A 24,552-nucleotide genomic window follows, 5' to 3' on the forward strand; every position below is an offset into this window, starting at 1 on the left:
TGGTTGAGGACTGATATGGCGTTGTAGTAATTTAATTAGCAAGATGGGGTGGTTCTTTTATTTTTCAGTTGCAGGTTTTTCTGGAACAATGCCTTTAGTTAAGGGTGGTTTTGATCAAAAGAAACCAATAACGAATGAAAAATATACTGTATTTATATTAGCTACAAGCTATTGATAGATTATTAGATGATCAGAACATCCAAAGAAACAAAACAAGCATAAACCCAGATGATGCATCACTAACCCAGACATTGAGATAAGTAGGAAGCATCCCAACAAGGACAATAACACTTCTTCTTAATTCCCTACAAACATATAAAATGAAAAGGATCAGAATTTAGCTGACAGAATCCGACTCTCAAGGAAACAAATTCCAGATCACCGTGACAAGTAATTACAAAGCTGTTATCGTCCAATCTCAACTCATTATATTTTTTTTTTTTTTTTACTTTGGGTGACATGCAAGGGCTATCTATCCTAGAATATTAGAGATTGCATACCATCAAGTTTGACTAAAGAAGCAAATTCAGATCATAACATGAAATCCTATTAGGTTTAAGACTTAAATACATATCATACAATGCCCTATTTTTCACTCAATCATAGAAAAAGTTTCAGCCAGAAAATATTACTTTTTTTTCAGTTTAGAAATTTCTATGGGCTGAAACAATACAATAGGCATGCAACATTCTGTGAAGTTCCCAGCATCAATTTCAAGTTCATATAGTTGTAGCCCTATATTATTTTTGTTACATAATTGTGCAATGACAATAAAAGAAGGCAAATTCAGTGGCTGTGCAACGCAAATCATACCTAATATAAAGAATGAAAAAGAGGACCCGTATGTATGGAGCAATCCTGAAAGGAAGAAAACTGAAAGCCAAAGGCGACAGATAAAGCGCAAATATTATTATATCCGCCGCCAGGACAATGAGGAGGAAAACCTGAAAACAATAAGAAAATAGTAGTCTCAAGTTCATGAGGATGTGAAACATTCCACTTGAAACATATCTTAATACCCTACAGGATAAATTAGAAACTTATAGAAAACCACAAACATGTTTTGGAACTCCAGAGGGGACATAGATGTCTTGGAAGTATGAACAAGAACCTAAAGCACATATTGTATCATTCTCATAGTATGAAGTTGTCTATATAGCTACTACTTAATTTATCGGGTCTTGTTCAGCCAGGAATAAAGATTCAGCGAATAAATTGGAGACGGTCTTATTTGATCGTAAAGCACTTTCAATTTTATCTATCTTAAGGAGAAAGAATAAGCATACTTAATTGCTTAAGTCCCCAATTTTTATCATAAGCAACTAAAATCCACTTTGTATTGGCAAATGTGTAATTAAATGTGCTTATAGTGTATATGGAGTATAAGAAAATTTTGGTGTTTGAGGAGTATTTAAGTTTGATTACATTAGAGAGATTACTTCAGCAGTGGCATATGTATCTAGATGAAAGGAAGTTGTTTTGGAGCAAAAAGAGGTTCGCCCGGTCATCAGGAATCTCAAAGCTTCAGTTTGTTCAGTTACTTGATGATGCTACACACCCAGTTGGGTGGAGGTGGTTGGGCAAGCAAACTCATGCATTGATACAAATTATGTCGTCAAAATGTTTGTTTGTTTATGTTTGACAGATATAACCTGATTTATCAGATATATTTTAATTAATTGAGTATATCTTAGTCCTTTACCCATCATTTTCTATACATAGAGATTATGTGCCATATGTATTTAATTAATTGTATCATCTTTTGTCTTACTTTTCTCGAGAATTACTCTTGTACATTTTTCTTGAGTTTGACAAAGAAATTTCACAAACAATTGTCCGATTTTTCCCATAAACAACCAATTACTCTATGTATCTCAAAAGTATTATCGTGAATACTCTGTTCTTATAATGACACAATAATTTATTTTTTTTTTACGAAGGTGTATGAAGTGCTAGGAAGATCTTATCTGGCCACTCACTTCTACAGATCCTCATTATTTACAACATTTGTTTCTATTGTTTTTAATAGGTAGATGTTATTTCTTTACATGTCATATGATCCAGCTGCTAGCTTTATGTAGACCACCAAAATAACTGATGCAGCATTAGGGAAACTGAAATTACGCTTATTGTAGAAAAATATGAAAGAAGATAAACAGAGTAAACTGGGAGCGTTGTTTGTTTGCTTTGACAGAATCAACTTCAATTCTGGTACAAATGTGTATACGGGAAGCATGCAGTTATTGTCTTATTACCAAACTTGAATAATTTCTATACACATAAGATTGAATCAACATCTTCCTGTGTTGAGAATACCTAAGCACATACAACAATTTAGAGTGAAAGATTTACTCAATGTTACCTAATTCTCTAAATGCCCCACGAATAGCGAATTGAGAAAATCGAATTATGGTCGGTTTATCAACCAAAATCCCTTCATGAGAGTACTGAAAATGTTAAGAGTAGGAGAGCTTGGTAGATATATGAGAGAGTTCATTTTGAGTTTAAGATGGTCAGTTTCAAGGTTTAAAATTAAGTTTCACCTCTTGTTTTACATGAACCACCACTTGGATGTTAGGAAAATGTGGCGTGAAAAGTGAAAACATAAAAGATAGTAATCACAGTTTACGTTCCTCTGTATCTTATGCTTTGAGTAGATAAATATTGATTTGCCCTCACTACTCTTCTGACAAAGTGGCGCCAAACCTAGTGCACTTATGATCATCACAGCTAAGAATGGTACTTTGACATTATTAAGTTTGAACCTCAAAAGATACGCCTACTGTAACTAAATACAGAAGGAGCCTCTAGGAAAAAGAGTAACAGAGGTCAGTGGCCTCTTACCATTGCCCATGAGGGCTTGGGTGATGGAATGGTCAAAAAAGTTTCAAAACAAGCATTAGAATGTTCACAGCACCTCTTTTGAAAATATACACAAAGCAAATTAAAACAACTATCTTAAAATTCTAAGAGTTGGGTATTGTTTGAAAGTAAAGATGATAGAAAAGGAACCAATCTCAGATTATTTTACTGAAGTCTCATTAGTAAAACCATATAAATTTGTGAAGCACATTTGTCAAAAGCTAAGCTTTCCATGCAACATTTGAGGACTAATCAAGCCTCTTAAGTCTTACCAGATAAAAGTGCATATTTCTTCTCTTTATTACATCACAAAGACACAGGTATGATTTGTAGACTAAACCTCACATTCTCAGGCTTTGGCAAGATCAAATAATTAGTATAAAGGGGCATCATCACAAACATCTAGTTTCTATATCCTGCAGCTGAAGAGCAATGCTAGATTATGTATGCACCAAATGAGGATGCACAGATCATGGTACAGTAGATCATTCAAAGTTTCTGTAGCTGTTATGTTTTTCTAGACTCAGGTGCAAAGCTTGATGGGAGGATTGTAAATCCTTAATCTAAAATAAAAGCAAAAATATTGGAGTTTTAGGAAATGTGTATCCTGAGAGGAGCAGATGATACGCACTAGAAGAAACATCATTCCTAAAGCGTGCATCCCACTATTGTCAAAGCTAATTGGAACTTCCAGACAACGCGTTGTGGTAATTAATGGTGTGGCATGCGCTCATTCATATGGCAAAAACACAAACATGCTGCGGGTTCGACTCATATGTACATTGGGTGACAAAAAGTTGTAATCACCAAAAAAAAGTCAAAAATATGTGGACTCAATGGTTTATGCTGGCCCAATCAAAAACTGCTTTATGCCATCTTCATCATCTTTAATAACAAGGACACAACCTTCCCTTCACAACCCCCTCAGTTGGCCCACATATATGACCAACAAAGGTAAAGACTCGTGAACAAGGAGAGACATATAAGCAACAAGCACAAATAGCAACATAAAAAGAGGGAAGCATACATACCTGTAATTTATTTAGGGACTTCTTCCAGTAAATATGTGAACCTTCATACACAAGTGGAAATAAAATGTGGACAAATAGTACTAATAGAGTTATGCCCTGCAAAAAGACAGAAAATTACAAGAAAATTAAATTCAGAAAGAAAGGCAAAAACTTCAAAGCCACAAATCATTAAAATACGCACTAATCATAAGCATGCAAATCCTACATCTAGAGATGAATAAGGCTAGTTTTCAGAGTTCCTTCTAAAAAGATTGTCAAGCATACCTTTGACATGTTATACGATGCTCAAGTTTCCATTATATCATAGAACATAAAGATAAAACTAACTAGTCAAGACTCCAGTTGCGATTGCAGAAAGTAAAGTGGAGAAATATTGGCATTCAACCACAAACAGTATAAAAAAAAAGTGTTATGAGTTTGGCAAGAATCCGGAGAACTAAAAAATTGTAAATTCATAATTAAGAGGCAAACAATTGTCCACTGAATATAAATCGTCAAAATATATTATGTTAAATTCTGAATGATTCAACTATATCTAAAGCAAGCAGTTGCAAGTCTTGCAACAATGGTTGTGTACTTCAAGACATCGCAAAGTGCTTTTAGAATGAAATTTTCCAAACAATCTTTTTATTCTATAGATGGCAATGGACACGTAGCTGCTATAGGAAATGCAAAAATATCAGTTGATCACCCATGTTCATTCGTATCAATGCTTAACATAATAACATGTCAATGCTCAAAAAAAAAAAAAAACCGTCGGTGATTAGCTTAGATGAATCAGGAAACAGCTGGCACAATATGTTGAAATGACCACTATGTGTCAGGCGACAGCATTTGACAAATGCAATGAAAACTTAGAATTCCTATAGTTGCAAATTTTTCTTATCATTTCATCCTATCTCAACCACTCCTAAGTCCTAACCATATTTATGGGACCAAAGTTAGCACTTAGCAGAACCGAGAGCTCTAATATATGTCGCTCTCATAAAACTGGCATCGTCATTGAATTGAAATTAACACAAGTGTCTGATAGCTCAAAGTTTAAATGTTGGCTAAAAGCATTGATTTCTCTCTAGGAGATATACAAAAATATTCAACAAAAACTGTCCACTCAATGCTTTTGTCTATGAGTAGAAATGCTAATAAAAAGTCAGCAGACAAACGAGGGGAGAAAAACATCCTCATAATAGAATAAATCTCCAAAGAAAAAAAATATAAGAATGATGAGATTCCATACCTCGTATATAAGAGATTCAACACCATTTAAGTATGGTAGTTCACCAAGGTAAAAGAAATCTCTATCATTACAAGAGTGTTCATTGTAGTTTCCGCACCACAAAGGTTTCTGCAGAGGTTTTGGACACAGGAGAAACCAGATTTCAGAACTAAAAATCCTCACCATTCACAGAAAAGCACTTTTATATTGACTAAGTTGGTCTCTCGCAATCCTATTTTAAAAGTTCTAAAAGAGAAATCGATATGAGAACAGAAAATATAAACTAATCACCTCAAGAAAATTCAAGACTATCAATGCGAAATAGTTGAGCGTCCAAAGAAAATCGAAGCGAATATAAACAAAATATATTTTTGCTGAAGTTTCAAAGTTTGACTCATCAAGGATCTCCTCTGGTAGACCAGCACCATCCTCTGCCTGCAAAATGAAAAATTTATCTTGGAAGTTGAACAACCCTGAACTTACAGCACATTTATCACTATTCACAAGCTACAAAACAATTGATATATGACACAGAAATCCATGAATGTAGCCCATTTCTTAATATAGGAAAAAGATTTCCATTATAAAGAAAGGAAACAATACATGTACATCAAATATTCAAAAGCGAATAGTAAATGCTCCACAAGCTTGAGGGCGGGAGAAGGCATTAACCAAGAAAGGCTAAGAAAACAACTCCACTCACAATCAGGTCTATGAGAACCATATGAGCTATATAATACTGTTATCGCTCTCACCCACAGCACGCACAATTTTGGCGAAGTATGTTTGTTAATAATTTTTTGCCCTTGTACCTTGCTAAGCAATGCCAAAAAGATGCAAATGCATCATGAAAGGTTACAAGTCATATGGTTGGCATCATTAAAGGTTACAAGACATTTGGTTGTCTCCATGAGCCAGCAGCTCTACAATTGCAAATAAAACAAACAACGGTAATCTTTCTAAATGCATACTGTGTCGAGAACCTCATTGGATAGTAGTCAGTCACATAATAGCTTATCCAGAGTTTTCCTTCACCCAAAGGAGTGAGGTGTCTTGGACACCAGCAATTTGAACCTGGGAAGTGGTGTAAGTAAAAGATCAATGTTATTTGATGGGCACCATCAACTATAACCCTCTTCCCCGAACCAGCCTCTGGGAGAAGGCAGAGCTCCCTCCAGAAGAACTGAATCTGAATGACAGTTTGATCAGCTGCATGGTGCCTCCACTAACAAAAATACCTACTTATTCAAATTTCACATCTTGTAAGATGTACAAAATAATGTCTATCTGGTCACAGCAAACCATGATAATTTAACAGAGAATGATCCTTCCATATGAAGATGTATAATTATGAATTGTCATTTTGATACACACATCCAATATGGACTTCTTCAAACTTTTAAATTTTGCATCGAATCAAGAAAACATTAGATAATCCAAGAAACGTAAACCACAAGTACAGAAAAGTATTGACCTTGTGCAAGTTATCTTCAACTTTAGGTGTGTTAAACTGTTAACCTGAACAATTTGCATGCGAGATGTGTTCAGAGAAGCTCTTATTTTATGATGTATAGAGAGCCACAAATGGCAGTAGTGTAGATGGGATCCAATCACAAGTATTAAATATCAACTCCACAAGAATTTACCTACTTAAGTAGCTAGCATCCGCTGTTTCACAAAGCTCGTGTTAGAACATAAACTCAGTAGCATTAATGACCCCCTCAGCCCTCGCTGCAAACACAAATAGATATTGGAACATTGCCAATCTTATTTTGAAATTTTCACCCCTTGAGACTTGGGAGTCAGAAGGAAGTACTATGTACCAGCTACTCTTGCTCCCTCTATCCTAGCAAGTGCTGCATTAGACTTTTTGTGGTCTACAAGATGCATATATGACTATTACTTTTCAAAAATATTATATTTATTTCTTGTAAAAAGATAGACCAATGCTTTTAATGCAGCATTTATGCCGTTGCATCCAACTAACCTATTTGCAAAAAAAAAAAAAAGCCAAGATTTGTAAACTCACAAGAAGATATCAGCTATAATGATTAAGTAGCAATACAGTGGAATAATAACGATATGAAAATACTGAAATATGTTCTCTTTTTTGACACACTATGATAAGAGTCCAAGCCATTAAAGTTATCTATGGCCTACTCACACAGTATATTTTTAATGCCTAAACTTCGGTTTTTATGGTCAAGGTTAGAAACTTATGACTGTAATTTATCACTATTGTAGACATTAAAACATTATCATGGATCACACTAAATTTGTTTCAATGTGTGTTCTAAAACTACCATCTTATTATAACTTATACTAATAGGTAGATGACTAAAGATATGAAAGATCAAAGATGTGCATACGATAATCTTAATAAACAAGATATTAGTAGTAAAAATGTGCATTTGAGGCAGTGAAAAAGCAAATGTAACCATTAAAAAGATGCAGACAGAATATGCTCTCTCTTTGAGATGGAAACGCCGAAACAATTAAACATTTGGAAGAAAAACAGACAAACCAATCCCCCCTCCACAATATATAAAAGAAAAACTAAATCCACATAATCACTAGAATAGCGATTTCATTGAGTCAAGAGCATTGCAAGTGTCAACTAGACAACTTAATTAAGTCTTGAGGGGTGGATTCAAAGCCCATATTTAGAAGGCATTACCCTCACGATGGTTTCTTTTGACATGAAAACTCTTGAAATTATCTTATATTAACAAATTAGACCTGAACCAAACTTATGTGAACTTATTTTCCCGGAACTTAACTTATGTCAACTCAACTCATCTGCACTTATTAGATCTAAGTAAACATTGGCCTCTTTGACTTATCATCAAAAAAAGAAAATAGTGGACGTCAGCTAGTTTATCTCATCATACAAGGCCTGTAATAGAATCCCGTCTACATCACTACCCAATTTAGCTTTTATACAAGCAAATACAAATACCTACATTGCAACAAAAATCTTCTCTTTATAGGAATATTAAATATGGTAAATCCTAACTCTCATATTAAACCAACACATCGCTCCAATCTTTGGAAAAATTTAAGACTATCTTCAAAACAATAATCCTCCCAACAAAAATTGGCAAAAAAAAAAAAACAACCACCATGAACAATAATAATCAAAACCCAAGAATAAAATTAGAAAGATTTAAGAAGACAAATGTAGAAAAGAAAAAGGGTACCAGATCAACAAGAGCAGCAGCTCTTTGGTAAATAGAGCCATGGGTAATGGCATCAGACCTCCGATGAAAAATGGGCGCACGACTACTACTCTCCCCTCTCAAAAGTGGCTTATCCATCTTTGATCTTTCTTCCCTTCACTTGTTGCTCGGACAGAGATGAAAGAGGTCAGCTCAGCTGGAGAGAGAGAATGAGAGATGAAGGACTTAGATCGTACAATACAGTTAAATTTGGTGACTTTTCTCAAGAGATGACAAAATAGAAATGGTCAATAATCAAAATTATTACTTATTATTTTTTCAAAAATAATCAATTTTTAAATGGTCAATAAATCGGTACGTGTTTTCTTTAAATAATGTTTGTCACTTGTTTTAAGAATTTTTTAACATAATAATACAAATTTTTGTCCGTTCAAATAATACAAACTTTTGATTATTTTTTAATAATGCAAACTTTTGATCAAAATTCTTCCAGTAGGACAATACCGATTGTTAACTTGTTGGAGGAGGTAACAAGGTAAGGTGGTTCAGGTGGGTATGGGTTGGGGGAGGAGGGAGAAAGAAGAAAGATCATTTTATAATTTTTTTTTACCTGTTTTATCGATTACAAGTCAACTTGATCTACTGGAGGAATTTTGATATAAAGTTTTATTATTAAAAAATAATCAAAAGTTTGTATTATTGCAAGAGAACGGGTAAAATTTTGTATTATTGTACTTAAAAAATCCTTGTTTTAATGTATGATAAGAAATTATGGGAATAAATTTAGGGGGAAATAGGAAGAGTTTTGGGAACAAGGTAACAAAAGTTGTGTTTGAATCCTTGGAGTTTTTAAAATAATATTATAAGGTACATATTATCATTGAATAAAACATCAATTTCTTATATATTATTTTTCTAGAATCCTTTCTATTTTATTTCATAAATTCCATCTTTTAATTTTTCCCTCTCACCAATATTAGCCCTTGATTGTAAAATGTATGGTTTAAATATAACTCTGCCTTATATAGTATTATTAACTCTAGAGGATCTGGACTCAAGAAAAGTAGGATGTATTATTGTATTAAGATTAATATCCTTATGTGCATGCGGTGCATACAAAAGCATATAGAAAATTAAATATACTTTGCATTTTGCTTTTTCAAAAACTTATCGTTTAGGTTTAAATGTGGTACTTTTTTCTCTTTTTTGGTTTAAATGAATCAATTAGTTATTACTTTTTTTACTTTTATATTTTTTTTTGGTGTCATCCATTTATTTGTTGGATCAGCACCTCTCACAAATCAGTTAGACCAGCTATAGAGATCAATGCTTAAGGAAATAAAATTTAAAAATATCCCTATTCCTAAAAAATAAATAAATAGTGAAATTAAAACTTGTAACCTCAAAATAATAAGGTGAGTTTTTCACCGCGTCTACCAAATAATCTTGGTTAGTCAATGATGAATATGTTGCTCGAGGTTTTTTGAAAATTGGATTTGGTATGAAAATGTCATGTGATGTTACGAGTTACGACTTACGATTAGGACAGTAGATTTTGACACTTGGACGGTAATAGACTTTTCTTCTTTTAAGGGTTTTTTTGTCGGTAAAGCAGAATATACGAGTACAATATGTGGATACTTCAATTTTTAGAGGGGGAGAAGTGGAGTAGATAAAGCATTGAATATGCGAAGATTGCGATATTGTGGACCTGCTTTGGACATGGTTTGGTTGTGGAATTAATAAACCAATTTACTTTTTCTTTTATATAGACCAGTTAGTGGTACCAAGGAGTAAAGACTAAAGACATCTATGATTGCATCTAATAAACTGATTGTTTATTACAAAATCTGATAGCTGCATCTGCATGATGCACGTTACACGGCACTCCTCTATTTTGGTTTCCTTATACTCTCTCCTTCCATATTAATTACTCCCTCCGTCTCTTTTTATTTGCTACATTTTGCCATTTAGAGGTGTCTCAATTTATTTGCTACATTTGCCAACATTACTACAAATGATAATAAAACAAACATCCAAAAGTTCAGCCCAAAAAATTAGCCCACTTAATCAAATTCCCTAAACCTACCCAACCCACCTAACTCAATTTATTACCCCACTTCCTCCATTTAACCCCACCCCAACCCCCCTATAACTACTCCCTCCAAAACCCTAATCTCATAACTTCCGTCATTTTCTTCTCTCTCCTTCTGACTCTCTCTCTCCTTCTGACTGTCACTTTCTCTCTCTTCTTCTTCTTCAAACCCTCAGATCTAGGGTTTTTTACTCCAAAATTGTTGAAAAAAACAGTAGATTAATTATCTACTCTTTTCTGCGATCATTATAAACCTAGATTTTGTCATTTTGGAGTGATTTCAGAAACGAATCCCCTGTTTCTTCGGTATTTTTGAGTGATTTTGGGTATTTCATGGATGAGTTTACTCCGAAATCAAAGAAACGGCTCTTTGATTTGATGGACGAGTTAGATGCGGAGGCTAAAAATTCTAGGGTTGCAAAAAAAATCGTTGGATTTTGGTTCGTTTTGTTGGTCTTGTGGCGCGCCTTCAAGAAAACCACCAGATCTTGAATTTCGTGGTGTATTTGAGGGCAAAAAACCTGAAAATTGGAAGATCCACCTCCGGAAGGCTTTAAATCATGGCGAGCTTACCTCTCTTGGTATAAAAACCATCTCGAAATGGTTTCGGAGAGTCCCCTTTCAAATTTTGACTCAGATCGGTCCACTCCTTAACTTAAATCTTTGTTTTTAAAATTTTAGGAAGTTTTTTTAACTTGCTTTGCCTGTGGGGTTGCGTTTGATTAGATTGCATGTTTAGGTTTTTGTTTTTTTTCATGTTTTAGCCTCGATTTGTTTATACGCATGTTGTTTATGCCTCGATCTGTTATAAACTTGTTTATTTGCCTTGATTTGTTTAATTTCTGTTTATTTTGCCTTGATTTGTTTAATTTCTGTTTATTTGCCTTGATTGTTTAATTTCTGTTATTTTGCCTTGAGTTGTTCTGTTTATATGATATTTTCCTTGATCTGTTAAACTGTTATTTAAGCCTTGAGTTGTTCTGTTTATATGATATTTTGCCTTGATCTGTAATATATGTTGTTTTACCTTCATTAGTGCTGTTTATATATATTTTCACTTGATCTGTTAAAACATGTTAATTTAAGCCTTAGTTGTTCTGTTTATATGATATTTTGCCTTGATCTGTATATTATGTTGATTTTAGCCTTCATTAGGTCTGTTTATATGATATTTTCACTTGATCTGTTAAAACATGTTAATTTAAGCCTTGAGTTGTTCTGTTTATATGATATTTTGCCTTGATCTGTATATATATGTTGATTTTAGCCTTCATTAGGTCTGTTTATATGATATTTTCACTTGATCTGTTAAAACATGTTATTTAGCCTTGAGTTGTTCTGTTTATATGATATTTTGCCTTGATCTGTTATATAATGTTGATTTTAGCCTTCATTAGTTGTTTATATGATATTTTCACTTGATTGTTAAAACATGTTATTTAAGCCTTGATTGTTCTGTTTATATGATATTTTGCCTTGATCTGTTATAATGTTGATTTTAGCCTCATTAGGTCTGTTTATATGATATTTTCACTTGATCTGTTAAAACATGTTATTTAAGCCTTGATTGTTCTGTTTATATGATATTTTGCCTTGATCTGTTATAATGTTATTTTAGCCTTCATTGTTCTGTTTATATGATATTTTGCCTTGATTTGTTAAAACATGTTCATTTTACCTTGATTGTTCTGTTTATATGATATTTTGCCTTGATTTGTTAAAACATGTTCATTTTACCTTGAATTGTTCTGTTTATATGATATTTTGCCTTGATTTGTTAAAACATGTTCATTTTATCCTTGATTGTTCTGTTTATATGATATTTGCCTTGATTTGTTAAAACATGTTCATTTTATCCTTGAATTGTTCTGTTTATATGATATTTGCCTTGATTTGTTAAAACATGTTCATTTTATCCTTGAATTGTTCTGTTTATATGATATTTAGCCTTGATTTGTTAAAACATGTTCATTTTATCCTTGAATTGTTCTGTTTATATGATATTTTGCCTTGATTTGTTAAAACATGTTCATTTTATCCTTGAATTGTTCTGTTTATATGATATTTTGCCTTGATTTGTTAAAACATGTTCATTTTCCTTGAATTGTTCTGTTTATATGATATTTGCCTTGATTTGTTAAAACATGTTCATTTTATCCTTGAATTGTTCTGTTTATATGATATTTTGCCTTGATTTGTTAAAACATGTTCATTTATCCTTGAATTGTTCTGTTTTATGATATTTTGCCTTGATTTGTTAAAACATGTTCATTTTATCCTTGAATTGTTCTGTTTATATGATATTTAGCCTTGATTTGTTAAAACATGTTCATTTTATCCTTGAATTGTTCTGTTTATATGATAGTTTGCCTTGATTTGTTAAAACTTGTGCATTTGACCCTTGATTAGTTCTGTTTATATGATATTTTGTTATATATAGTTCATTTGCCTTTATTTGTGTGTGTGTTGGTGTGATCCTCTATGATGAAATAGGATGTTACATCCAAATAGTTACTCCATTTTGCATTTAATCAGTGGTAAAATGAATAGAATTGTAGTATAAAGAATTGATGAGGCATTTGTGTTATATTTTGGTTTTTGTTTGGCTGTCCAATTTAGTTTTAATGACATATACAAAGTTTACATGAGAGGTGCACTATGTTCCTCAATGATGAATGAGGTCAGATGATTTATACTAAGGACATTATGCCTTTTAAGACCAGTATACTCATGTTGCCACCAATTTTTTGTGCTCTTCTTTTCAACTTTTCCTCTGTTTTAATAGCATGTGTTGAGTAATATGGATGAGTGGGGACTCCCTGAGAGGAACTTAAATCATGCCTTGATCTGTGTTTTATTGAAATTGGCCTTCATTATCATTTTGTCTTAAATATGATCGAGAAAAAAATGAAATCTAATTGAAGTTTTTGTGAAACAATGTTCAATTTGATTTTCTTTTTTTCTCGATCATTTGTTTGATACAATGATACCCTGTTTTTTGTTGTTAACCTCACATGAACTTTTTTTTTACTAACTGTTTTTTGCACTACAGTTTTTGTAAACCTAACTAAACTTGAACTTTTATTTTTACTAACTGTTTTTTTATGGATGATATATCAAGTGTTTTATTTTTTTAACTTAACATAACCCAACATGTTTACATATTATAAATGTAAGATTTAGTACAAAATGTTTTTAACTACATATACAAAATGTTTAACAACCTATATATGTTGTATTTTACTTACAAAATGTTCTTGCACTCTAATGCCCAAAAAAATTGGCCTTCAAATGCCCATTGCTTGCTGTTTTTGCTTTATATTATCCCAAACCATCATCTGAATCTTCATCCCCATAGTTTGCTTCTTCTTGATCATCTTCAAGATGACCTTCTTCTGCCCATTTTCTGCTCTCTTCTACTAATTGTGGGCTAATGAATCTTGTTGGTAACTCACCCCTCCTCTCAAGTGATTTCTTCCCCATATGTGGTATGTGGTAATTGTTGTTACCCTTAACTATTAGAGTCTCCTTCATCACTTGTTGTAGAGTTAACCAAATGTGATTGCATAGCTTAGGATCATAGTTGTCAAATGCCTTGTTCACTGCCTTCACCAACTGTTTCACACTCCTAGGTGCTATTTGATCTTTTAAGGTTTGAATTGCATTAAAAAAACCAAGATCTAACACATTCATATCTGGTGACTGTGCTGGCTGATTGATTAATCTGATATCAAAACCATCTTTTTGTGCTTCCAACATGAACTGCTCATCAGTACTTGCTATGTGTGGCCTTGCATTGTCTTGGACAATCCATATTTGCTTGCATCCATTATCTGGCCACTTGTTTCTTATAGATGGCAGTATGTGATTTATGAGTTTCTCCCTTATGACATCTTTTGTGATGCTTAATTGAGCTTTGGTTTCAATCACCCCAGCATCTCTGTTACAACTTGACCTCTTTGCTGCCACCTCTTCTATGAATGGGAAGATTCCTATCTTCCCATCAAAACTGACCTCTCCACTTAGTGCTATGTGTGGCCTTGCTAGTGCAGCTATGAACATCACTTTGACAATGAACCTCTTGCTTTTGCATCTTCTATATGGCTCTGTTTCACCAGGAGCTAAGTAGTACCTTTGAGAAATTTTGCTCATGCAAAACCATTTCTCATCCACATGCACCAAATTATACATGTTGCTGAATTTTGGTATTGTTTGGATAGTGTTTGGTATGATAGAACCCAAACACCACAAAACCCTTGCAATTTTATGTGCTGGAGTCAGGTGTGGTTTTATGGCATTAGTGTGTTTTTTGATTGCTCCCCTTTTCACCAATCTGTGCAATGTAGACCTGTGTATGCCTAGGGATGCTGCTGTTGCTCTTATAGTAGTCCTCTTTCTTAGAGGAATTGCCATTAACCTTTGAGGATCTAATTGAATTCGTTTTCTTCCTACCCTCCCTGTTTTTCTGTGATTCACATCTATTCTTGCATCTTCTTGAAGTTGTTGTCTTAACTTCTTCCATATTCTTCCAATTGTCCACCTTGAAGTATTCAATTCAATGGCAATTTTTTTGATAGCCCCTTGAGGTATAGTGAATATGCCATTAAATTTTGTGTAAGCTACTTGTTGTAGCCTGTTTGCAACATGACATCTTGAGTTGTTGTGCAAAAAATGTGTGCTGTTGACCACTATTTCTGGCTGTTGCTGTTCTTCATGTTCTTCATGTTCTTCATGTTTCTCTGATTCACTATCTGTCCAATCATATTCTGAGACGTGTACATCTGAATCATCATCTAACCATTCAGCACCAACTCTTCTTCATCATTCCCATGTTCCATTGCTGAGAAGTTATTTTCTTCTTCTTCACTTGATGTTGCTGGTGCTCTGTTAAGATCAAAGGCCTCTTGTTGTGGTTGAACTTGTAAGTCTGGTAATGGTTGTGGTTCTGGTTCTGGTTCTGGTTCTGGCAGTGGGTCATTCAGATCAAAATTGGGTAAGTTGGTGGTGAATTAAGAGCTGATGGGGATGGTGTTGAAGTGTTATCAGTAGAACTGTCTAGGGGGGCCATAGCTAAGCTATGGATGCCAGACATGTTCAAGCTGAGAAAGCTTCCACACTTTCCTCAAGTGAAGCTATGAAATCAGAAATGGCTTGTATAAAACTCTATGATGATTTTGCTCTGAGAGTTAATCTACCCAAACCCCCCCCCCAAGGAAATGGCTACTGCTGGGTGGTTTTTATGGTGGTTTAAGCTGCTGGTTGGTGTCTTTGATGGTGGTGGTGGCTGGCTGCTGGTTGGTCTGTTTGGTTATGTTGATGGAAGTGGTGAAAATAATAAATGCAAGTGTAAAAGTGGTTGTGTATATATAGTCCACAATTTGTTAGGATTTTTTTCTTTTTAGGGGGAAAATTCAATTCCCCCTTAAGTTCGAATTTTTGGGTAAAATTTCAATACCTGTTATGTAATCTACCTTTAAAATTTTGGAGGGAAATTTTTGTTCCCTTTGGTTGTATAATTGTAACAGAATAGTTTAGTTGTATTGCTTGTATAAAAATTTTGGAGGGAAATGAAATCCCTCTTTCTATATAAATGGCGCCTTCAAAAAAAAAAAATGTGGGCCAACTCTTTTTTTTGCCTCTAATCTGCTTTTTCACATCTTAATTAACCACAATTACTTTTCTTCAAAACACCCACTGCACACCCACTGTACACCCACTGTACAGTGGTCCCCACCCTTTTCCTTGGTCTTTGTGATAAAGTGCTTGTAGCAAATAAAAAGAGACAGAGGGAGTATCATATTTGGACAATTAATATACAGAGATTTTTGTCAGAAACAACCTTTTAAAAGTGTCATTTTATGATAAACAACCTTATAATTTTTTTTTGCCAAACAACCTTTAAATGCGGTTTTCTTGTCAGATCAGACCCTTCGACCATTTTCCGGCATTGACTTGAATTTTCCGACGAAAACTTTTTTTTACCCCCTTCCCTCTCTTTTTCCCTCCAATTTCTTATTTCAAACCATTCTCTCTCCTCTTGTTCACTTCCTTCCCTGACCCTCATTCTCTCATGCAGCATCTCTCTCGCCTTCTCCTTCTCTCTCTCCTCCACCCTTTGCTAAACGCTGCCACTGAACACCATCACTGCTGCTCATCCTCTTTCCTTCTCTCCCAAATTTGCCGCCTCTGTTTTCTATCTCCATTCTTACTGTAAGTGGCAACAAGCTTGGGGGGGAGGGAGTTTTCTTAGGTTAACAACATTAGAGGGCCATGGTGTCTTACTGGTTAATGGCAACAAGTTGAGTTTTTTGTGCAACCATGGTGAGATGAGAGAAAAGAGATGAAATGACAAGTTCACAAGAGATTCAAATGGGGGCTGACATTTGAAAGAGATGAAAGAGAGAATGGTTTCTATAGGTTTGAAATACGGGGCTCTGCCCTAGACTTCCGGCCAGTGCTGATGTGGTGGCTTCTTGTACGAAGGAGAAGGGGAGAGGGTGAGGATGCAAGATGGAGAAGGGAGATGAGGCTGGAGGTTGGGATTGGGTTGGGAGGAAGAAATTGGAGGGGAAAAGAGAGGGAAGAGGGTAAAAAAAAATCTTCTCCAAAAAATTCAAGTTTTTGCCGGAAAAATCAAGTCAATGTCGGAAAAGGGTCAAAGGGTCTGATCTTACAAGAAAACCGCATTGAAAGGTTGTCTCTCACAAAAAAAAAATTATAAGGTTGTTTCTGACAAAATGATACTTTTAAAAGGTTGATTCTGACAAAAAACTCTAATATAACTAAGGGAACACAATAATTGTATAAACCTAGTTCACATTAAATTCAATGTGAACTAATGCATATATGTGATTTATGAAAAAAAAAAATGTTTGAGTAACCCTTAATATTATAGATGTAAAGGAGTAGTAGTCATAAATTATAAAGGGTGACATGTAATGAAAAAATGTTATTATGTTATAAAGTGTAAATTTCATTATAATAAACGAGTGTAAGAAAGGATGATTAAATAAAAAGCAAAAAATTTAAAAAACAACGTTTTACAACCAAATTTTTTTAATATACTATCATTTTACGTTTGTATTTAATGCTAATTGATAAATGTGAATCGACATAGGTGTCGTTGCCAGTGTAGTAGCGATAAAAAAAGGAAAGAAAAGAGAGGAGAAGAAAGAAAAGCAATTAATTGGTGATTTAATTATTGTGATTTAACACCATATATGTTAAAATGGTAGTATATTGAAAAAAATTATTGCATAAGGTAATTTTTGAAAGAAATTTTTAGAAGGTAGTTTTCTTTTAAAAAAATTATTATAAAAGATAGTTTTATGAAAATTTTCCAATATAAAAATATATACGGTCATTATATTAAATTATGATAGATTAGTGTAACTTCATATTATAAAAGGTGACTATATATGAAAAAGGATCAGTGTGTTACATGGATGGCTTTGGTCCACATTAATATTAGTGTATACTAGGTCCACACATTACTAAGTAACTTAGACAATTATTAATTTAGGGTATTCAAAAATAGAAATTTTGACAAATGAAATTAGATAAAGAGAGTAGAAAAAAGGGAATTTCCTAATGGTAGGCTCCTATTCTTGATAATTTTCAATGATAGGCTCCTATTCTTGATAATTGTCGATGGTAGATTATTCAACTTTTTTCCCCCAATTGATAGGCCTCAGTTTTCCTAATTTATCCGAATGTAGCATTAATGAGACTTCAATGTTAATTTCATATTTAGTTTTAATACTTTTGCTAAGTTTTGCCTGACCCCTACTAATCATAATTTATTTAAGTCTTAGACTCCTAATTGACTAATACATTTTTTTCATCCAAATTAAATTTCACTTCCAAGCCAACAACGCATATATTAAGTTTCAAAACAAAACATCAATTTTTTTTTGAAAGAGAAATCTAATTAATAGAAGGTCAAACGACATCTACAATAAAAGTTAAAGAAAATTAAGATACAATTAAACATGTTAAATCAAATTTGTCTTTGAAAAAACTACAATGAACAAGATCGAGTAATACAATGCAGCCTCCTTGTATTTGCTGAATCAAGATGAGAAAGTCTAACTTTCTGACATAGTTTAAAAATCTCATTCTTGATCGAGCCATGTTAACCGCATTCGAGATTCCAATACCTTCATGTTAAGTCTCGAGGTTCAACCAATGAGAACAATTTCTCATATTTAAAAACAAAAAAACCATACTCACAATTCACATAGGAGAGAAGGAGATGTCCACACTAGAGACTAAAAATCTCATAGCAAGGTTTGAAGAAATCTCAAAAAGAGATATTAATTTGTTCAACAAAACAAGAAATGAACTAAAAACTGAAAATAAAAGGAAAAAAAGGACTTACCATTAATGAAATCACTCATAACAGCCCCTAATGGATGAAAAAGGAGTAGGAGATGCTAGGATTTCAGAGAGAAGGAGGGTTTCGGAAATTTCTTACTTTACAAAAGATCAAGTTGATGGTACATTGCTATGGTCCTTACAAGATATGAGCCAAAGGTCTCAACTTGTGAACTTATTTTTCATTTCTATTTTTAAGATTTAGAATCAGTTGTACAACAAAACTGAAATCAATGGCCCTGAACTTATCACTAACAAAATGCAATTTTTAATATCATTATAATAATAACATTTTTTTTTACATCAATGCTGGTGGATTTCATTTTGCAGCTTCGTAGTTAAATACCATAAATTCAACCAAATCTGAAAAAGCTCTTTGTCCTCGTAGGATTCATATATAGACTAATAATGAGAAATTCAAATTCGTAACAGAGGAACATTAATTAAAAAAATTAAGAGAATTGAGTTTGGTGTATTCGTATCTTACTTTTTTGTCTTTAATTGAGAAAAAGAAACCCTATTGCTATTGAATTCCAAATTAAGAGCCCTTATTCAGCGATCAGAGCCCCTCTCCACGAATAAAAATCGCCAGTAGTAAACTTGATTCAACCCCAAATTCAACAACCGCAGAGATCAACAAGTGAAGAATTACAATCAGTGTAAAGTGACAAAGAAAGGAGCAAATTCTAGACAGTTGGATGAAGAATCATCAGTTGAATGATGAGTGTTTGAATAAGAAAAGTGAACAGTTTTGAAGAGGAGAGTAAATGAAGTAAAGTGTGGGCAAAAAAATATATATATAGTTTTTTCACCAGGTATTCTCGAATCTCTTAATATTGACCTGGTATCCTTGTATTTTCCAAAATTCACCAGATGTCCTTGTGGTTTTGAAAAATTCCTGACGTGACTCTACCGTTAACTTTCCGTTAACTACGATCCTAAAAAAGATTAATTAACCCTAATCCCTAACCCTAACCCCTAACCCTAACCCCTAACCTTCCCACCAGCCCCTCCCCCACCCTCCCACCACCCCAGCCCCTCCCCCACCCCCGTGCAATGCCTCCCCCACCCCCTCGCAGCCCCCAATGAAATTTTCCCTTCCTCCCACCTCCGTCGAATTTCTCTCCCCTCCCCCCATCGAGTTTCGCTCCCCTCCCCTTACTCCTTGCAGTCGCCCACTGAAAGTGCCAATTGGAGCCCAGAAAATCGACGAGGGTGGGGATTGAAATTCTATGGGGGTGGGGAGAGGGGAACGAAATTCGACGGGGTGGGAGGGAGGGGAAATCAACGTTGCGCGGGGGGTGAGGGCTGTTGGGGTGTGGAAGGGGACCAGGGTTGGTGGGAGGGTGTGGAGTGGGTGGTGGGGTGGTTGTGTTGGTGGTTAGGGCTGCGACATTGAAAAGGAAAAGCTCGGTTTGGGTGCTGCGGCTGATGGGTGGTGGTGCTGGGTTAACGGTGAGGTACGGTCGGGGCTAGCGTCGGGTTGTCGGTGCTGCAACTGCTGGGTGGGGGCTGCAAGGGTGGGGTAAAGGGAGGTGGTGGGGTTTCGGTGGTTGGACATTAGGGTGGGGTGGGGTTAGGGAGAGCGATAAGTTAATTAGGTTTTTAAAATATTAATTAGGCTTAATTAGAGTTAATTATGATTAATTAGTATTAATTACATTAATTAAGGGTTAATTTGGTTGATTTATTGTGGAGATTGTATGAATTGATTTGATCTTATGCTCATTACCCTCTCTAAAACCCTCTTTGCTGGCGTACGATAAGGGTTTATTCTATCCGACGCCGACGGCTGGTTATGGGGCAGAAAAAGAAGACTCTGGGTCAGACGAGTAGCTCGATGACTCCGGGGAGCTCTAGCAAGGTGGATCAAGCTGAAAAGGAGCAATTTTCTTCGGGAAATATAGCAAAAACGAATGGAATAGTAACCGTTGTACTTGTTGCCAAGGAGAACCATGCTCCAGCTCTGGTGACGGAAAGTGATGGAAAAGATGACCATGTGGAAGCTGCACAACAGAGATGGAAGAGTTTTACAGCTCAAAATAGGATCTCCGGTAGAGGTATGGGGTTGAAATTTGTAGCTCCTGTTATTATAAATGGTGATAGAGTAGCAAAACTAGACAAAATAGAGATTGAAAAGCAAAGCGAAAGTTGGATTAATGCTCTTGTGGTGTATGTGCTGGGGCAAAATCCTACGCTAAACTCTATTTCTCAATATATCAATGCTCAGTGGGCCTGTAAGGAAGAGCCTGCCAAATTTAAGCATGATGAAGGCTTTTTCATTGTTAGATTGAAATCGAGGGAGGAACGAGACAAGGTGTTATATACAGGGCCCCATTTGTTCTATGGAAAGCCAATGATTATCAAACATTAGTGTGCTAACTTTAACTTTCATGATGAAATTCTAAAAGTGATTCCTATTTGGGCTAAATTTCCTAATCTTCCTTTAATTAGTTGTCGGGGGGAGGATTCTTTAAGCAAAATTGGGAGTTTGATTGGTGTGCCTCTGTATGCGAATGAATGCACAAGAGTTAAGGGTATCTTATGCTTGGGTGTTAATTGAAGTAGATGTTACTCAAGATATCCCTAGAGAAGTTGCAGTGGAAGATCCTAATGGGCGGGTTTTTAAGCAAAAGGTGATGTTTGATTGGTTGCCACCTTTCTGCAAAAAATGTCAAATGGTGGGTCATAACTGTAATAAGAACTCAATCTCAGTTGCTAGTAAGATCACCCATAAATGGGTCCCTAAACACTAGTGGAAAAAACCTTATATGTCACTTAGTAGCAGATGCGATTTTTGTAAAACAGCATCTGAAAATCAACCAAAAAATATGAAGAAAATTTGGCACACAAAATCGAATGCGGTCCTTAAAAAACCGCATCAGATTTAAAATCTGATACGGTTTTTCATGAGCCTGACGCGGTTCATGGACCGCATCCGAAAATCGTTCCATAAACTAACCCATCAAACAACATGCACGACCCAATTACTTAAACGACCCAAATTCCGCCTAAAAGGGCGACCCATTCTCTTGTCTCTCTCTCTATTCATTTCCTCAAACCCTACCTCCCTCACACGCAGCCCCCATTCCCCTCCCTCTCTCTCTCTTCGTCCCAACCACTTCCTCAAACCCTAACTCCCTCACAGACCAAATTCCTACTCACCTCTCTCCCTCCTCTCTACTCTTCCCTCACAAAACAAAGGGAATCCCGAAGAACGAGTGAATTAAGAGCAAAGAAGATCGAAAAAGAAGGATGAAAAAGAAGAACAAGTATGAGAGCGAATATTGAAGATCGAAGTGACGAGTGAATGAAGAGTCGAAGATACACAAGAAATTGGTTTGTTTGAGTTTTCATGGGATTTAGTTTTAGGTTTTTTTTCGTTAATTTTGGATTTTGTTTTTAGATCTGGTTTGGTTTAGGTTTTTATTTCGTTTTTCGTTTTAGAATCCATTTTCGTTTCCTTTTTTTAGGCTTCATTTTCGTTTGATTTTTTTGTTTGATTCTTAATTTTCGTTTTATCTGGGTAGTGTTTTTTAATTCATCGTTTTCTAATTTTCGGTATTTTTTCGTATTTTAATTTTTTTTTCTCTTTTTCTTTTTTTAGTTCCTTCGTTTACTAATTTTAGTTTTTAGATCTAATTTTCGATTTCATTTCAAGTATTTCGTATAATTACTGGATAATTGCTATTATTTCATGAACAAACTGAAATTTTCGTGTAATTAGTATTGTTGCAATTTTTCGTATAATGAGTTTTTAGATCTAATTTTCGTTTCGTTTTTATATATAAATTCTCATTATTGATGATTATTTTAGGATTTAGTTTTTAATTTTCTTATAGTCTCAATTTTTAGGTTTGTAATATTCTGTATATAAGTTAAATTTTTATTTTTGTATATATGTTTATGTAATTTTCTTTATTTATATCATAATGTTATTTCTATGAATTTATTTAGTTTGCATGTATAAATTCTTATTTATATGTATTTTGTATAATTTTATTTCTATGTATTTTCGATTATTGTTGTATATATATATGTTTGGTTTGGTATATTGCCCCAAAAAAGCGCCAAAACTTGAGGATTAGTGTAGACCTGCAGCTTGCAGGTCTACATTTTTTATACATCATTTTACCAATTCTGATACGGTTCTAATGTAAAATCGCATCAGATTGTTCCCATAATCTGATGCGGTTTTTCCCATGAACCGCATCAGATTATGGTTTCTGATGCGGTTTTGGACTGCATCAGAATTTGTTAGAGAGCTGATGTGACCCCACCTGATGCAGACCAAAACCACATTTAAAAGGTTAGTTTTGACCGCATCAGGTGGGGTTTTTTCCGTTAGTGAAAAAAGGAACTGAAATGGTGATGAATGAAAAGGAAGTGGTCCAGGAAGTAAGAGTAGATGTTGCAGAAGAAGTGCCTGAAGCAATTGGAGGCAATGAAGGAAGGGGCTCTCAACTTGAGCTTGTGGTGATAACACCAGTAGCTACTCCAACTGGAAACCAAGGAAAAGAAACTGAGGAAGGAGGAGCATGGAAAATGGTGACGAGGAAGACAAAGGATAAAGGAAAGAGTATTTAAAGTGGAGTCCAGTTGCAATTTGGCTCAGGTTTACCTAGGGTAGCTAGGGGGCCTAACCCTATCTCTCATAATGATAGTTGCTAGCTAGAATGTAAGGGGCATGAATGACCCCTTCAAAGTGAAGGAAATTAAGCATTTCCTTCACTCTCAACATGTTACTATTTGTTCTCTTTTGGGAACAAGGGTGAGGAGCCATAATAAATTGAAGATTCAAAAGATATTTGGTGATAGGTGGTGCTGGACTTGTAATTATGATTCTTCACCTAGGGGAAGGATTTGGGTAGGCTGGGTGAAATCTGATGCAAATGTGAGTGTTGAGTTCATATTTTAACATCTTATTATTGTTAAGGTTAACAATAGCAATGGGGGTTATCTCTTTCACTTTGTAGCAGTGTATGGTTTGCATACAATTTAGGATAGGAGGCCTCTATGGGTGGAGTTGGGTAACTTTGTTACCAATACTCAAGCTCCTTGCCTAATGATGGGTGACTACAATGCAGTGAGGTATGCAAATGATAGGATTCAGGGTACTGATGTGAGTCAGACTGAAACAGTGGATTTTAGTAACTTTATGGAGGATAATCAACTGACTAAAGCTCCCTCTTGTGGGATGTTCTACTCCTGGAATAATAAAGGTGTGGGTTATGGTAGGACTCAGAGTAGAATTGACAAAGCCATAGTAAATAGTGCTTGGATAGCTATATATTCTGATGTAGTGATCAAGTATCTTCCAGCTGGAGTTTCTGATCATACTCCCTTATTATTCTCCCTTGCTAGACAACCTCAGGAGGGTGGGAGACCATTTAGATTCCTCAACTTCTTGGCAGAGCAAGAGGGGTTGCTGGAGCTGGTGCAACAGGCTTGGGAAGCTACTCTCAGTTCGTAGTAATAGAATGACGAATTTATGGGAGAATTTGAAAGTGGTGAAGAGGGCTCTCAAAGGGTTTCATGGCACGAAATTTTCTAAAGCTCACTTTAAAGTTGAAGAGCTTAGAAATAAGCTTGCAGAGTTTCAGAACCTCCCTGATTTGCAATTTGATTGTAGGGTGCAAAATGATGAAAAAGAAACTCTTGAGCTTTTGAAGAAATGGTCTAATATTGATGAGAGCATATTAAAACAAAAATCCAGAATTAGTTGGCTTGCTATGGGTGACTCTAATTTTAAGTTTTTCTACACTGCAACAAGAGTGAGAAATGCTAAAAACA

General features: G+C 34.8%; 3 protein-coding genes across 4 annotated transcripts in view; 1 reads left to right on the forward strand and 2 right to left on the reverse strand.

Moving 5' to 3' along the window:
• Positions 1-8,544, reverse strand: part of LOC104902804 (two pore calcium channel protein 1A) — a 40,482-nt gene extending 31,938 nt beyond the window's left edge. Inside the window, exons 1-6 of one of the 2 annotated variants that reach the window (XR_008967643.1) lie at positions 8,310-8,544; positions 5,401-5,544; positions 5,131-5,238; positions 3,894-3,989; positions 814-944; positions 245-305 (exon numbers count right to left, since the gene is read on the reverse strand). Coding sequence is in view for 1 of the 2 variants with exons in the window: in XM_010690707.4 (XP_010689009.1) it covers positions 245-305; positions 814-944; positions 3,894-3,989; positions 5,131-5,238; positions 5,401-5,544; positions 8,310-8,426 (657 nt within the window). In the remaining variant the exon portion in view is untranslated. The remainder of the gene's footprint in view (positions 1-244; positions 306-813; positions 945-3,893; positions 3,990-5,130; positions 5,239-5,400; positions 5,545-8,309) is intronic. The other variant, XM_010690707.4, reaches the window with a different exon arrangement.
• A 5,160-nt stretch (positions 8,545-13,704) lies between these two features.
• LOC130590181 (uncharacterized) lies at positions 13,705-15,221 on the reverse strand. The gene is made up of 2 exons (XM_057392210.1): positions 15,182-15,221; positions 13,705-15,134 (listed from the first exon to the last, which is right to left on the reverse strand). The coding sequence occupies exons 1-2, from the start codon at positions 15,219-15,221 to the stop codon at positions 13,705-13,707; spliced, it is 1,470 nt and encodes a 489-aa protein (XP_057248193.1).
• Positions 15,222-23,124: 7,903 nt separating this feature from the next.
• On the forward strand, positions 23,125-24,232 carry LOC125493538 (uncharacterized). The gene is made up of 2 exons (XM_048636992.1): positions 23,125-23,307; positions 23,762-24,232. The coding sequence occupies exons 1-2, from the start codon at positions 23,125-23,127 to the stop codon at positions 24,230-24,232; spliced, it is 654 nt and encodes a 217-aa protein (XP_048492949.1).
• The last annotated feature ends 320 nt before the right edge of the window (positions 24,233-24,552 follow it).

The sequence above is a fragment of the Beta vulgaris genome, chromosome 9 (assembly GCF_026745355.1).
Source record: "Beta vulgaris subsp. vulgaris cultivar EL10 chromosome 9, EL10.2, whole genome shotgun sequence".
Classification (NCBI taxonomy): Eukaryota; Viridiplantae; Streptophyta; class Magnoliopsida; order Caryophyllales; family Amaranthaceae; genus Beta; species Beta vulgaris.

Bases quoted from the DNA above. Each gene is read 5' to 3' on its own strand.
- LOC130590181 (XM_057392210.1), bottom strand. From the start codon at position 15,221: ATGGAACATGGGAATGATGAAGAAGAGTTGGTGCTGAATG. The intron at 15,135-15,181 runs GTTAGATGATGA...ATGATTGGACAG, and splicing joins AGAAGAGTTGGTGCTGAATG to ATAGTGAATCAGAGAAACAT.
- LOC125493538 (XM_048636992.1), top strand. From the start codon at position 23,125: ATGGTGATGAATGAAAAGGAAGTGGTCCAGGAAGTAAGAGTAGATGTT. The intron at 23,308-23,761 runs GTGACGAGGAAG...CATACAATTTAG, and splicing joins AAGGAGGAGCATGGAAAATG to GATAGGAGGCCTCTATGGGT.